Source organism: Bidens hawaiensis, unplaced genomic scaffold, assembly GCF_021521415.1.
Source record: "Bidens hawaiensis isolate Kalapana, Puna unplaced genomic scaffold, B.hawaiensis_p1.1 tig00002380_1, whole genome shotgun sequence".
In the NCBI taxonomy this organism is placed as follows: Eukaryota; Viridiplantae; Streptophyta; class Magnoliopsida; order Asterales; family Asteraceae; genus Bidens; species Bidens hawaiensis.
In genome coordinates, this window is record NW_027491129.1 from 15,712 (window position 1) to 30,356 (window position 14,645).

The 14,645-nt window shown below is 41.7% G+C and overlaps 1 protein-coding gene across 1 annotated transcript; it reads left to right on the forward strand.

Annotated features, from left to right (window-relative positions):
- The first annotated feature begins 5,350 nt into the window (after positions 1–5,350).
- Positions 5,351–9,471, forward strand: LOC143619041 (endoglucanase 25-like). The gene is made up of 7 exons (XM_077091071.1): positions 5,351–5,757; positions 5,854–6,167; positions 6,880–7,341; positions 7,469–7,604; positions 7,684–7,856; positions 8,858–9,280; positions 9,330–9,471. Exons 1-6 carry the CDS (start codon positions 5,379–5,381, stop codon positions 9,260–9,262), a joined length of 1,869 nt encoding a protein of 622 aa, XP_076947186.1. The 5' UTR covers positions 5,351–5,378; the 3' UTR covers positions 9,263–9,280; positions 9,330–9,471.
- Positions 9,472–14,645: the final 5,174 nt, after the last annotated feature.

A 14,645-nucleotide genomic window follows, 5' to 3' on the forward strand; every position in this document is an offset into this window, starting at 1 on the left:
GTTTTCGGGTCCGATAGTGTTCTACTGACGTAATAGATTGGAGTTTGAACATTTTTCCTATCTGTCAATAGGACAGCTCCCACGGCAATGTCGGACGCCGACAAATATAGTGTTAATGGTTCACCCGCATGATGAGCTGTTAACGTAGGTAATTCCATTAGACACTTCTTGACTTCCTGGAATGCTTGTTCGGCTTCCAGGGTCCATCTGAATTGTGTCTTTTTGAGACAGTTCCTTAACGTTGAGATGAACGGGTAAGATTTAGCAGCGTGGTTTGCCAAAAACCTATTCAACGCCACCAATCTACCGTTAAGTGTTTGAACTTCTTTGAGAGATGCGGGAGATGGCATGCGGGCCACTGCTTAGATCTTGTCTGGATTAGCCTTAAAACCCGTGCTTGTCACGATTACCCCGAGAAACTTTCCTTCCTCCATCCCGAAGGAACACTTTGCTGGATTCAGTTTCATGTTGATGCTTCTCAAAGTTTCAAAAGTTTCCTCTATGTCCCTCAACATTTGATCTTCTTCAGTGCTTTTGATCACTAAATCGTCCATATAGACTTCGAGGTTTCGACTTATTTGACCTTTGAATGCCTGATCCATCAGTCTTTGGTATGTGGCACCCGCATTCTTTAATCCGAAAGGCTTCATTTTGTAACAGAAAGTTCCTTGATCGGTGCGGAATGCTGTCTTGTCCTCACCACCTGCTGCCATATCAATCTGATGATTACCTTTGTAGGCATCGAGGAAGCACTTGAACTTGAATGGGGCCACAACATCTACTTTCAAGTCGATTTCCGGAAGTGGGTAACAATCTTTCGGACATGCTTTGTTTAGATCTTTATAATATATACACATCCTCCATGTTCCGTTGCTTTTTGGGATAATCACTGGGTTGGCCACCCACGTTTGGTATTTGATTTCCCGTATAATCCCGGCGTGAAGAAGATCTTGCACCTGTTCATTCATGGACTTCGTTTGTTATGGGCCCATCTTTCGCTTTTTTTGCACAATTGGGGTTACTAGTGGATTCACCTTTAGCTTGTGTTCCGAAATGCTCCACGGGACACCTGTCATGTCCGCGGGCTTCCATGCGAAAATGTCGATGTTCTTCGTCAATAATTGCTTCAAGAAGGTTCAGACGATTTCAGAAATAGTCGGGCCAATTACTACGGTTTGATCGGGAAATGTCTTGTTAAGAATCCATTTCTCTGGTTCAGTCCTCTGATTTTGTTTTGAAACTTTACTTGGTCTCGAACTTTCGGTTGTGAAGCAATGTCGATTAACATGAATTATTGCTACACTAGTGCGGGTCGAAACCCCTACTGCTCCGTGAGCTGTGGACAGATGGGCATTGAAGTAACCAATTGCCTCTCGTCCGAGAATAATATCATGTTTGGAAGTTGCCGGTAAAACTAAAAATTCGACTTCCTCAGTTCTTGATTGGGTCCCGTCGCTAAGTGTGACCGGGAATGTAATGACACCCCGCGGGTGCATTATTTCCGCACCAAACCTAGAAACAGGTGCATGAATAGGTAGTAATCTTTCCTTATCATCTTACTCAAGCTGTTCGAAGCAATGTTCGTACATAATGTCGGATGTACTACCAGTGTCAAAGAACACATATTGTGACTGATAATGCCCAAATAGAGCAGTGATTTTCAGAGGATTCTTGTTACACGGTCCTCCTCTGATACGTGGAAAAATGACTGGCTCGTTCTTCCACTCCTCATCCGCAAACTCTTTCCTCTTACCACTGATCTGTTGACCTCCCTGAATCATGTGGACGTTCAGATCTTTTATTTGCCTTTTGGCCGGACCCTGGCTATCCTTTGTGGGAGGTTTACTAGGCCCTGGTCGTACATTTTTGACCAAATGATCCAACTTTCCGTTCTTTACAGCTGCCTCTATTTCATTCCGTAGGGCCACACATTCGTTTGTATTGTGCCCTATATCATTGTGGTATGTGCAATGTTTTTTGTTATCGAGGAATGATTTCCTCGGTAAGGGTTGAGGCTTGCGGAAAGTCAAATTCTCAGTTGTGAGGATCTTTGAAGGAGTTTTTGACAGCTGAGTCCAACTGCTGTTGGAAGATTGTGTTGGAAAGTTACGCTTGTTCTTGTTGCCAATCACGATCTCGCATCAAACTGCTTTGGTTGTTCCGTGGTTGGTTGCAACCTTGACCAAATTGTTCCTTTGGCTTGTTTGTTTGGTCTTGGAGTCTGGAATTCGACCCTTGGTAACTGCTTCTGGCTGCTGGACCCCAACGTTTTTACAGTTCTTGCAAACAACTTAGCTGCTGTCATGATTTCATCCCCGGACTCGGGCATTCCGTCCTTTTCGGTTAGTGTGCGGATCAAGGCATCACTATGAACGTTCTTGCGGAATGCTCCCCGCATCATATCTTTGCTAACCCCTCCAATGTTAAGGCTCTCGTTATTAAAACGAGTAATGAAGTCCTCAATGGATTCATTATTTCGCCTTTCAACATCCAGTATTTCCAAAGGGTCACGTGTATGCTTTCTTTGTTGGCTGAAGTGTTGGGAGAATTTTGCTACAAAATCCTTCCAACTTTTAATCTGTCCGCATGGTAATTTTTCAAACCATTCTCCCGCCGCCCCAGTGAATGCCAGTGCAAACATGTGACACCAATATGGAAGAGTCTAACCACTGACTCCTCCTACTGCTTCAAACCTCAGCAAATGATCACTAGGGTCCGTCATTCCACTATATGTTCTAACGAACGTTGGATTTTTTGCGTTTATCGGGAATGGAGCCGTTGCGATGGCCGGAATGAACTTTGATTTTTCTGCGAAAGATTCCGGACAGTATGGTTTAAGAAAATCATGTTCAGCACTACTATAGTATTCCACATGGCGAACCACCGGTCGCGGGTAACTAGCCCTTCCGTATGAAGGGATACGGCTATCCCCGCTATAATAACTACCGTCCGGGTGATAGGTTGAATCATGTCCATCTAGTTCGTCGTCATAGGATGGTACCCGCATATCTATGAGGGGACGAGGACGTAACCTCTGGATTTCACCTAGGTTTTGTTCTGGTGGTTGACTATACTGAATGTGACTTCCCCTTATGGGAGGAGAAACGAATCTCCTGGGAGAGTCATCGTACGTCAGAATACGAGCATGGAAACGCTTATTTCGTACCCTACGTTCGTATTCAGCAACCAAACTCTCTTGTTGAATGCGGAGCCATTCGTCTGGAGATAAGAGTCCTCTAGATCTAGAGTTATGCTGCCGAACTCTCCTTGGAGCAGAGTCACCGGAATTTTCATCCAGGCCTAACTCTGAGTGAGTTCGATTAGCATCTCTCATAATTCGGTCCAAATCTCTGATATCTGAACCTCTTGGAGCCGTAACGCGCCCCAAATCAGTAGTTGGTGTAACAACATTTCCGGTGTCTACTAGAGTAACACCTTCTTGTTGAGCAACAATCCCCGAGCCGTCGAACCACCCAAGGAAAAACCTCTAATATTGACGGCATCGGTTCTTGTGACAGGAGTCGAAGTTCGAGCGAACACAGACGTTGCTCCTTCACGTGTTTCAAGGTTGGGACCACGTGAAGATTGTGCTGGATTCTCCGTCGGCCCTTTAGGTAACTGAATCATATCGTAAAGAGGACGGAAATTTTTTTTGCTGTTCTAACAAAAGTACGGATGACGCCAATGAAGAAACACGGATCTACTCCCCTTAATGGGTCCGAGATCCAATCAGTCAACAGGGTAGGATACGGATAACTGCCAATACGATATGAACTCAATTGCCCAAAGTCCAGTGACGAAGACCTGCAAAACAGACACCGTGAGCTCGTTACGGGAAGGACAAGAGGGGGGGTCTTCCCGTAACCACCCTCCGGCGTGAGAATAAGTATAGTTCTGACGAAGATAATGCACTTAAGTAAATTGAGAGAGTACAGTGGGAGTGGATGAATACCTTTATGATGATTGAGAGGGTATTTATAGCCGAAGGGCGTGGGGAAGTGATTGGGCCAGCTGTCCCTTTAGAAGATACTCTTATAACCGCCTGGACACGTGTCCTCATATGATAGGTTCAGCTTATACGTTGCATGTGCATGTATAACAACCTAGACACGTGTCCTTCTGATATTGATTAAGGGGTGATATTAGCCATGTGCATGGTTATAACGGCCTTGCCAGGTGTCAGTGGCTGATTGGCCGAAGGATCACGTATTGCCCAAGAAAGCATCTTGGGAAGTCTTCTAGAAGGTAATTAGTTATTGACAGCTGTCCCAGAGCATTACCTCGTGGTCATTTACGCGGAAGGATATTCCTTCTTGCGGATGACTTTTGAGGGTGCCAGGATGCTTCCGCATGTGCCATGAGAGTTTCTTCCTTAAATAATTTATGCGGATGATTCATATGTCCCGCGGGTGCCTTATGAGGGACTTCTAGTTAACCCGCGGGTACTACTTAAAGGTATTTGGGTTTTTTTGGTACCCTACCTCTATATTAGCATTTTCAAGATGGTGGTGTTACAGATTATACATTATATTTGACTATTGGTGGATGGAATTTGGATTGTTTTTGTCATGCCATCGAGCTTGCGGGGTGTGGCTTTGACGAATTCCAAGCTTCAAAGATGGAAATCAAAAGCCAAACATAATTAGTTGCATCATCGTTATGAATCACTATGTCATGTGGGGTTGGCACTGGTTTTTGTTATGTAGCGGGTGTGTCCCCTTACTCTTTTTTTTTGTCTTAGTCAACACCATCCTTTTCTTTTAAACATTTAAACAATTTTTTTCTTTATGACAAGTTTTTCATACAACTCATTTTGTACTGGCTTATTTGGACTAGATATGATAAACAAATAACAACATTATTTAAATTATTCAAAACTTATAATTAAGTTAGTGGTTTACAAAAGACAATCAAACTTTGTATAATCCCAAATTATTATTACGAGTATCATTCATCACGTTTGGTGTCGAAAACACAACTCTGGTCTCAAATCTCAAATAGAATTATGTCATGCTGACATTTTAAAAACTTTCAAAGAACGTAAATTAAAGTAAACGAAATAATATGTTAGGCCATAAAAAGAATAAAACAATAAAAAGTTAATACAAATAAACACATAACAGTTATAAATTCATTAAAAAGGAAAAAAAATATGATCGGTTGGAAGATTATGAATGAGACGCTTTGTACATAACTTTCACCCTCATAATACCATCCAACTATCATGCAATGAATTGAATTATTGAGTCATTGTCACTTTACTTTTCCTGGCATCACATGCTGTAGCCTACTCTCAAACCCCAATTCTATCACTTCACAGTTCACACGCACGGACACCAACCAAAACACAAGTCCATTCCAATTTAAGAAAGAAAGATATGAGTATGTACGGCCGAGATCCGTGGGGCGGTCCGTTGGAAATCCAAACAGCTGACTCCGCGACGGACGACGACCGTAGCCGGAACTTAAACGAGCTAGACCGGGCGGCGCTTTCTCGGCCGTTGGATGAGACCCAACAGAGCTGGCTGTTGGGACCCGGAGAGCAGAAGAAGAAGAGGTATGTGGATCTGGGCTGTATCATTGTCAGCCGTAAGATCTTTATTTGGACCCTCAGCACCATTCTTGCGGCGGCCTTTCTCGTCGGGATTGTTACGGTCATCGTCAAGAATGTACCTCGCCATCATAAGCACCCGCCGCCACCGGATGATTACACAGTTGCCCTTCGTAAAGCGCTTATGTTTTTCAATGCCCAAAAATGTAACTTTCCTATTATTATTATTATTATCAGTTTTATTCATAGCAAGCATTAAAATGCTCTAACTTTCAATTTCATGCTCATTATTTTTGTTGTAGCGGGAAAGCTGCCGAGGCATAATAATGTTTCGTGGCGGGGTAATTCGTGTTTAAACGATGGGAAATCAGACAAATCGGGTGCCGTAATTAAAGATTTGGTGGGCGGGTATTATGACGCCGGGGATGCTATCAAGTTCCATTTCCCACAAGCTTTTGCAATGACCATGTTAAGTTGGAGTGTCATCGAATACAGCGCCAAATATGAAGCAGCCGGAGAACTCAGCCATGTAAAAGACATCATCAAATGGGGCACCGACTACTTCCTCAAAACGTTTAATTCTACTTCCGACACCATAAGTCAACTCGTCTCTCAGGTTCATTTTATTCAAAACTTTAAAAAGGCTTTTAAACGATCCCAACGTTGTTATTTATGAACACATATGTCGTTAATTTATTTATGCTAATGATGTTTACTTATGTCTGTTCATTTTTTACATATTCATTAAAACTTTTAGCCCCATACATCTTAATTATCAATTAAAATATCATCATTTACAATTCAGACTAGTGTGTGTTTGGTTGGATTCGTTCATCTATGTTCAGCTATCTTCGTTCGTTTATGATCTTTTACTTTCGTGAACCGTTTGTTAATACTATTAACGAACAGACATAAACGAACACAAACCCATGCATTTTCTTAAAAAGCCAAAACAAACAAGAAAAACGCATTCGTACAGCTGTTTGTGTCCGTTTCGTTAAAGATAAATGAACGAACATGAACATGCTTGTTTAATTTCTTTGTTTACGTTTGTTATGTTCGTTAGTTATAATTTGTTTTTTTATGCTCACTTTCCTTAATATACTCATCTGTAGGCCCGACACGGAGACACATAGTTGTTCACAATTACTTTAATATTTTTAACTCTGTTATGGTTCGTCTATGTTTATTTACGTTCGTTCGTTTACATTCATGAACCGTTCATTTATGCTATTAACTAATGAACACGAACACACTCGTTTTCTTAACGAACGAACACGAAGACACCTATAATCAATCCTTAAAATGGTGTTTTTTTTAATTAACAGGTAGGGTCGGGTGATACATCTGGAGGTGCAGATGACCCTAATGATCATAGTTGTTGGATGCGACCAGAAGATATCGATTACGAACGACCTGTAGCGGTTTGTTCCACTTGCTCAGATCTTGCAGCTGAAATGGCGGCTGCATTAGCTTCTGCTTCGATTGTTTTCAAGGACAACAAAGTGTATTCAAAGAAACTGGTTCACGGGGCTGAAACCCTTTGGAAGTTTGCTAGAAATCAACGTGGGTCATATAGTTCAGGCGGTGTAGAGGCTGCAACTTTTTATAATTCTAGTATGTATTGGGATGAGTTTGTTTGGGGTGGCGCATGGTTATATTATGCAACCGGGAATCAGTCTTATCTTTATCTTGCTAGTCATCCGACTCTTGCAAAACATGCGGGCGCTTTTTGGGGTGGGCCCGATTATGGTGTTTTTAGTTGGGATAATAAGCTTACAGGGGCTCAAGTAAGTGTTTTGTTTCTTTTATTCTGTTTTTTTGTCCTTATAAGATAACTTATATTTATTTCCTTAACTAATTATATATTTTTTATATATATTTGTTGAGGCAATGTCATTATTTTCTGTTTTGTAGGTGTTACTGACTCGATTGAGATTATTTCTGAGCCCTGGATATCCATATGAACAAACTTTGAAGACATTTCATAACCAGACGAGCATAGTCATGTGTTCATATTTACCTTATTTCACAAGTTTTAACCGCACGAGAGGTAGTAACTTAATTATATCAACTGAACATGATTGAATCAGTAGGTTTATTTCATGTGGTATTGTTGTTTTGTATGGCAGGAGGTTTGATACAATTAAATCATGGGAGACCGCAGCCTCTTCAATACGTTGCCAATGCAGCGTTTTTAGCAGCACTCTTTAGCGACTATCTTGATGCTGCAGACACTCCTGGTTGGTATTGTGGTCCGAATTTCTACTCAACCGATATTCTTCGTAAATTTGCTGAAACTCAGGTATGCTAAAAACGAAACGGGTTAATCTTGAGTCTTGACTGGTTAAAAGTCTTTTCAGCTTGAAACAAAACGGTTCTATCTTGACTGGTTGAAAATTATATCTTTTCAGCTTAAAACGAAAAGGGTCAATGTTGACTAGTTAAAAGTTGTATCGTTTTAGATTAAAAATGAAACGTGTCAGTATTGACTGGTTAAAAATTGTATCTTTTCTGCTTAAAATGAAACAGGTTAGCTTTCACTAGTTAAAAACTTAATTATTTATTTCAGCTAGTACGAAAATGGGTCAATCTTGAATAGTTACACGCTGTATCTTTTCTGCTTAAAAACAAAACGGGTCAACCTTGACTATTTAAAAATTGTTTTTTTTAATATATATCTTGACTGGCTAAAATTTATATCTTTCCAGCTTAAAACGAAATGGGCCACACTTAACTAGGTAAAAATTGTATCTTTTCATCTTAAATCAAAACGGGTCAATCCTGACTAGTTAAAAGTTTTATATTTTCAGCTTAAAATGAAACATGCCAATCTTGACTTGTTACAAGTTGTTAACTTTTCAGCTTAAAACGAGATGGGTCAATCTTGACTAGTTAAAAGTTGTATCTTTTCATCTTAAAACCAAACGGAACCTTGACTAGTTAAAAGTTAAATCTTTTCAACTTTAAACGAAATGGGTCAGTCTTGACCAGTTAAAAATTGCATCTTTTCAGCTTAAAACGAAATGGGTCAATGTTGACTGTTTACAAATTGCATCTGTTCAGCTTAAAACGAAACGTGTCAATCCTGACAGGTTAAAAATTGCATCTTTTAAGCTTAAAACAAAACGGACCAATCTTGATTAGTTGATTAATAGCATCTTTTCAACTTAAAACGAAACGGGTCAATCTTGAGTAGTTAAAAATTGCTTCGTTTTTTGCTTAAAATGTAACATGCCAAATCTTGACCAGTTACCTGGGTCAATCTTGATTAGTTAAGAGTTATATCTTTTCAATGTTGCACAGATTGACTATATTCTTGGAAAGAACCCAAGAAAGATGAGCTATCTTGTTGGTTTCGGAAATCACTACCCAAAACACGTCCACCATCGAGGTGCATCAATCCCCAAAAACAAGATCAGGTACAGCTGTAGAGGAGGATATAAATTTAGAGATTCCAAAAAGCCAAATCCAAATACCATCATTGGAGCTATGGTTGCGGGGCCCGACAAGCGTGACGGGTTCCATGACGTGCGTACGAATTACAATTACACGGAACCCACGATTGCTGGCAATGCTGGTTTAGTTGCAGCCCTGGTGGCCCTGTCCGGTGACCGAACAGCTACTAAAATTGATAAGAACACGATTTTCTCGGCTGTGCCTCCTATGTTTCCGACACCACCGCCTCCACCAGCACCATGGAAGCCATGATTGGAACATGAAGGTGTTGTTTGTTTGGATGATAATGAGTGGAAATGCTGGTGAACATGAAAATGAGGTTGTTGATTGATTGCTGGAGTATGTAATTATAGTGTGTTTGTTTCTACTAATGTATATAAGTAATGAAAATAATGTTATTGCTGTTTGGGATATTAGAACTTTGTGACACTAACAATGGGTTAATCAAACATACATTGTTATATTTCTTCTTGATTTCAAGGGCTTTCTTAGGCGTGTTCATATGCTCTCTTCATTTTTGTAAATATATTTAAAATCCATAAAAAATGGATCCATCATAATTTCATAAAACTACCAACCCCAAACCAAACCCTCCAACCACCTTTCTATTTCCTTTTAAAGAAAACAAAAAAGAAACTTATATTATATATATAATAAACAATATTATTTATAATTAAGAAAAAATTTTATAGTAAAAAAAATAAGCAAGACACGAGTTTTACCAAACCTAAATAATGTTTAAAACCGGTTATAACATCTCATTTATTTGTGAAAACTCTTTCATCATCAAACTCTAATTATATTTGTAGGGGTATGGTACTAAAACTCGGTTCTACGACCCTAAATCTATTATGTTTGGCTTATTTTATTACACGGACTAATACAATGCTATTGGGCTGAGGGGGTTTTGTGGAGGTAACCCTAACTGGGCTAGGCCCATTAGGGTATCATGATGGTGGCCATGAGGCTCTCTATATAAGGAAGTCTCCACCTCCTTGTTAGGGGGTCATGCTCAATAAGAGCCACCACCACTTTTTGTGTCTGTGAACAAGAAATCCTCAGGATATCTTAGCAGTCACCTCCACACCCCCGAAAACCATTGCAGGTCTCAACATTGCAGGTCACAGGCGCAGCCGCAGAAGAAGAAGATCAAGACGTGGTTCGTTCATCTCGAAAATCCGTGGAAACATCGTCATGGATCAGGTAAGATTCATTTCGTGCTTCGACATTGGCGCCATCCGTGGGACGGCAACGAACTGCCCTTCGATCTTCATCTCGGCTGTCAGATCTCTCCCAAGAAAAACACAGATCTGGAAGTTTACAGAAAAAGGCTTCAAAGCTTGTTCTATTAAAACTCAAAAAGATCCATAGATCTAAAAAGAGGCTTCCAGATCTGGGCAAGAAGAAACGGCCTGATTCGAATGATCAGGTCTCCGGATCTGTGATGGTTTTAAATCTGCTCCGGACTTCAGATCTGTCCAGATCTGATTTACAGATCTAGGTCTAGATTACAGACCTGGATTTTAGGTCTAAAGTTGCAGATCTGACTCTAAAATTGCAGATCCAGAAATTACCAGACTTCCGCCGCCATGTACGCACGCCCGTGGATTCTCACTCCGCAGCCGTGCATGTGCCGCCGCGGAAACCACCATCTGGGTTTTGCGCAAGAGACCTCCGCCATGCACGCGCACTCACGAGTCACCACTCTATCGCCGTGCATGCGCGCATCAGGCTACACGCCAAACTTCAAGGTTGGGAATCCTCCTAATATCCCATATGGCTACGCGCCAAGGTTGGGAATCCTCCTAATATCCCATATGGCTACGCGCCAAACTTCAAGGTTGGGAATCCTCCTAATATCCCATATGGCTACGCGCCAAACTTCAAGGTTGGGAATCCTCCTAATATCCCATATGGCTACGCGCCAAGGTTGGGAATCCTCCTAATATCCCATATGGCTACGCGCCAAACTTCAAGGTTGGGAATCCTCATAATATCCTATATGGCTACGCGCCAAACTTCAAGGTTGAGAATCCTCATAATATCCCATATGGCTACGCGCCAAGGTTGGGAATCCTCATAATATCCCATATGGCTACGCGCCAAGGATGGGAATCCTCATAATATCCCATATGGCAACGCGCCAAAACTTCAAGGTTGGGAATCCTCGTAATATCCCATACGGCTACGCGCCAAACTTAAGGGTTGGGAATCCTCATACCATATGCTCACGCATCACATATGCTCACGCATATTACACATGCTTACGCACCACATGCTCACACATGTCACAGTCTACACGCACGCGCACGCAACATCTGCTCGTGGCGCATAACACAAAACCAAAGTCTACGCGCACGCGCATGCAACATCTGCACGTGGCACGTGACATAAAGTAGCTCGTAAGCCGCCTCACGCGCAAGCTCCACTATTATTACAGCTCATAAAACGCCTCGCTCGCCAGCTGTTATTATTCTTACAGTCCGTAAGTCGCCTCACGCGCAGGCTTTATTATTCACACAGCTCATAAGACGTCTCGCGCGCCAGCTGTTATTATTCTTACAGTCCGTAAGTCGCCTCACGCGCAGGCTTTATTATTCACACAGCTCATAAGACGCCTCGCGCGCAAGCTGTTATTATTCTTACAGCCCGTAAGTCGCCTCACGCACAGGCTTTTATTATTCACACAGCTCATAAGACGCCTCGCGCGCAAGCTGTTACTATTCTTACAGCCCGTAAGTCGCCTCACGCGCAGGCTTTATTATTCACACAGCTCATAAGACGCCTCGCGCGCAAGTTGTTATTATTCTTACAGCCCGTAAGTCGTCTCACGCGCAGGCTTTTATTATTCACACAGCTCATAAGACGCCTCGCGCGCAAGCTGTTATTATTCTTATAGCTCGTAAGACGCCTCACGCGCAAGCTTTTATACTCACAGCTCGTAAGTCGCCCCGCGCGCCAGCTTAATTATTATTCTCAAAGCTCATAAGACGCCTCTCGCGCGCAGGCTTTACTATTCTCACAGCTCGTAAGCCGCCTCACGCGCCAGCTCAATTATTATTCTCAAAGCTCATAAGACGCCTCTCGCGCGCAAGCTTTATTACTTTCACAGCTCGTAAGACGCCCCTCGCGCGCAGGCTTTATTACTCTCAGCTCGTAAGTCGCCCCGCGCGCCAGCTCAATTATTATTCTCAAAGCTCATAAGACGCCTCTCGCGCGCAAGCTTTAGTACTCTCACAGCTCGTAAGCCGCTTCACGAGCCAGCTCAATTATTATTCTCAAAGCTCATAAGACGCCTCTCGCGCGCAAGCTTTAGTACTCTCACAGCTCGTAAGCCGCCTCACGCGCCAGCTCAATTATTTTTCTCAAAGCTCATAAGACGCCTCTCGCGCGCAAGCTTTATTATTCTTAGCTCGTAAGACGCCTCACGCGCAGGCTTTATTATGCTACAGCTCGTAAGACGCCCCTCGCGCGCAGGCTTTATTATTCTTAGCTCGTAAGACGCCTCACGCGCAGGCTTTATTATGCTACAGCTCGTAAGACGCCCCTCGCGCGCAGGCTTTATTATTCTCAGCTCGTAAGTCGCCCCGCGCGCCAGCTTAATTATTATTCTCAAAGCTCATAAGACGCCTCTCACGCGCAGGCTTTACTATTTTCATAGCTCGTAAGGCGCCTCACGCGCAGGCTATATCATTCTCAGCTCGTAAAACGCCTCTCGCGCGCAGGCTTTATTATTCTTAGCTCGTAAGTCACCTCTCTCGCGCAGGCTCTATTATTATAGCTCGTAAGCCGCCTCACGCGCAGGCTTCATTATTTTTACAGCTCGTCACCATCATGAAGAAAATCTCCCAAAACTCAAAGACAATAAAGACAAGGCCAAAGAAAAGGGAAAAAACCGCCTCACACCTTATAAAGTCCAGCGCTCCACCTAGACGCTTGCGCGCCCAGGAGCAACGCTGGACTTGGGGGGCTTGTAGGGGTATGGTACTAAAACCCGATTCTACGACCCTAAATCTATTATGTTTGGCTTATTTTATTACACGGACTAATACAATGCTATTGGGCTGAGGGGGTTTTGTGGAGGTCACCCTAACTGGGCTAGGCCCATTAGGGTATCATGATGGTGGCCATGAGGCTCTCTATATAAGGAGGTCTCCACCTCCTTGTTAGGGGGTCATGCTCAATAAGAGCCACCACCACTTTTCGTGTCTGTGAACAAGAAATCCTCAGGATATCTTAGCAGTCACCTCCACACCCCCGAAAACCATTGCAGGTCTCAACATTGCAGGTCACAGGCGCAACCGCAGAAGAAGAAGATCAAGACGTGGTTCGTTCATCTCGAAAATCCGTGGAAACATCGTCATGGATCAGGTAAGATTCATTTCGTGCTTCGACAATATTATTAACTTTTTTATTATAATAAATAAATTAAAATTCAAAACAGAAATATAAATATTAGAAACGTATAATGTAAAACAACTCCCGTAATAACATCTCATTAAATTGAAAATTAATATCGCCAGATATTTGATATGAAGTTCTATTAAATAAGGATATACTAAAAATTAATATTCGATTTTTGTTTAAAAAATGATATTATTTATAATTAAAAAACAATTTTATAGTAAAAAAATAAACGGGTCATAGGTCTCACCAAACCCAAATAGCTTTTAAACCGGGTTATAACATCCCATTTATTTATGAAACTCTTTAATCATCAAATCTATGTATATCATTAGCTTCATTACAATAAATAAAATTAAAATTCAAAAAAATATATAAATATTATAAATGAATAATATAAAATAACATTGTAATATGGGGGATAAAACTAGTATATAATAAAAAGCTAAATATATTGTGAGAAAGGTTCTATAATTGGATGGTAATGTAGTAAAACTTGTAAGGTGACTTTGCGGCAATGCGGGGTAAACCGTGAAAAAAATGATAGAAAAAAAAGGAAAGCAATCTAGTTTTAGTGATGTAACGCTCATTCGCTAGGCTAATCAACATTCACTCATATTTGACACAAACCTTATGTGTTACGTTCTTGTATATGCAGGATAAAATGGCAAAACTCGTCCTTTATGTTGTACGTTTTTTTAATGGTTGTCCTTTAGCAAACTTAATAATATAAAACATCCTTTTTGTTCAAAAAACCTTGCACGGTTCGTACTTTTCACTAACGAGGGTTAGTATTTCTCGTTAAATCCAGGCATGTGAGGGCAATTTAGTCTTTTTACCCCCTCGGGGGTTATTTGTGTAATTGACTAAAACTTTTGGTCTTTGAGTAAATAAACATTTTTCTCTTTTTAACGCTCATCTTTACCCCCAAGCATTCATAAACACCACAACCACACAACAGTGCACCAACCACCCACCATCACTATCAGCCACCATCATCATCATTTCACACACTAGGCTCCGACCTGCCTTCGGCATTTTCCGGCGAGAAACGACAAAATCCATCCACTATTCCACTATCTTCCTTTCTCTCTCTTATCCAAAACCACCATCACCAACCAACCACTACCACCACCTTGACCTCCACCACCGTCACCCACCTTTGCTACCCGCCGCTACCACCGCACCTCCACACAAGACCAACAACTTCTACTTATGCAATAAACGCACC

Excerpts from the sequence above, each read along its gene's own strand:
- LOC143619041 (XM_077091071.1), top strand. The coding sequence starts at position 5,379 with ATGAGTATGTACGGCCGAGATCCGTGGGGCGGTCCGTTGGAAATCCAA. Across the intron at positions 5,758-5,853 it reads GTTTTTCAATGCCCAAAAAT|CGGGAAAGCTGCCGAGGCAT; the intron begins GTAACTTTCCTA and ends TTTTTGTTGTAG. Across the intron at positions 6,168-6,879 it reads TAAGTCAACTCGTCTCTCAG|GTAGGGTCGGGTGATACATC; the intron begins GTTCATTTTATT and ends TTTAATTAACAG.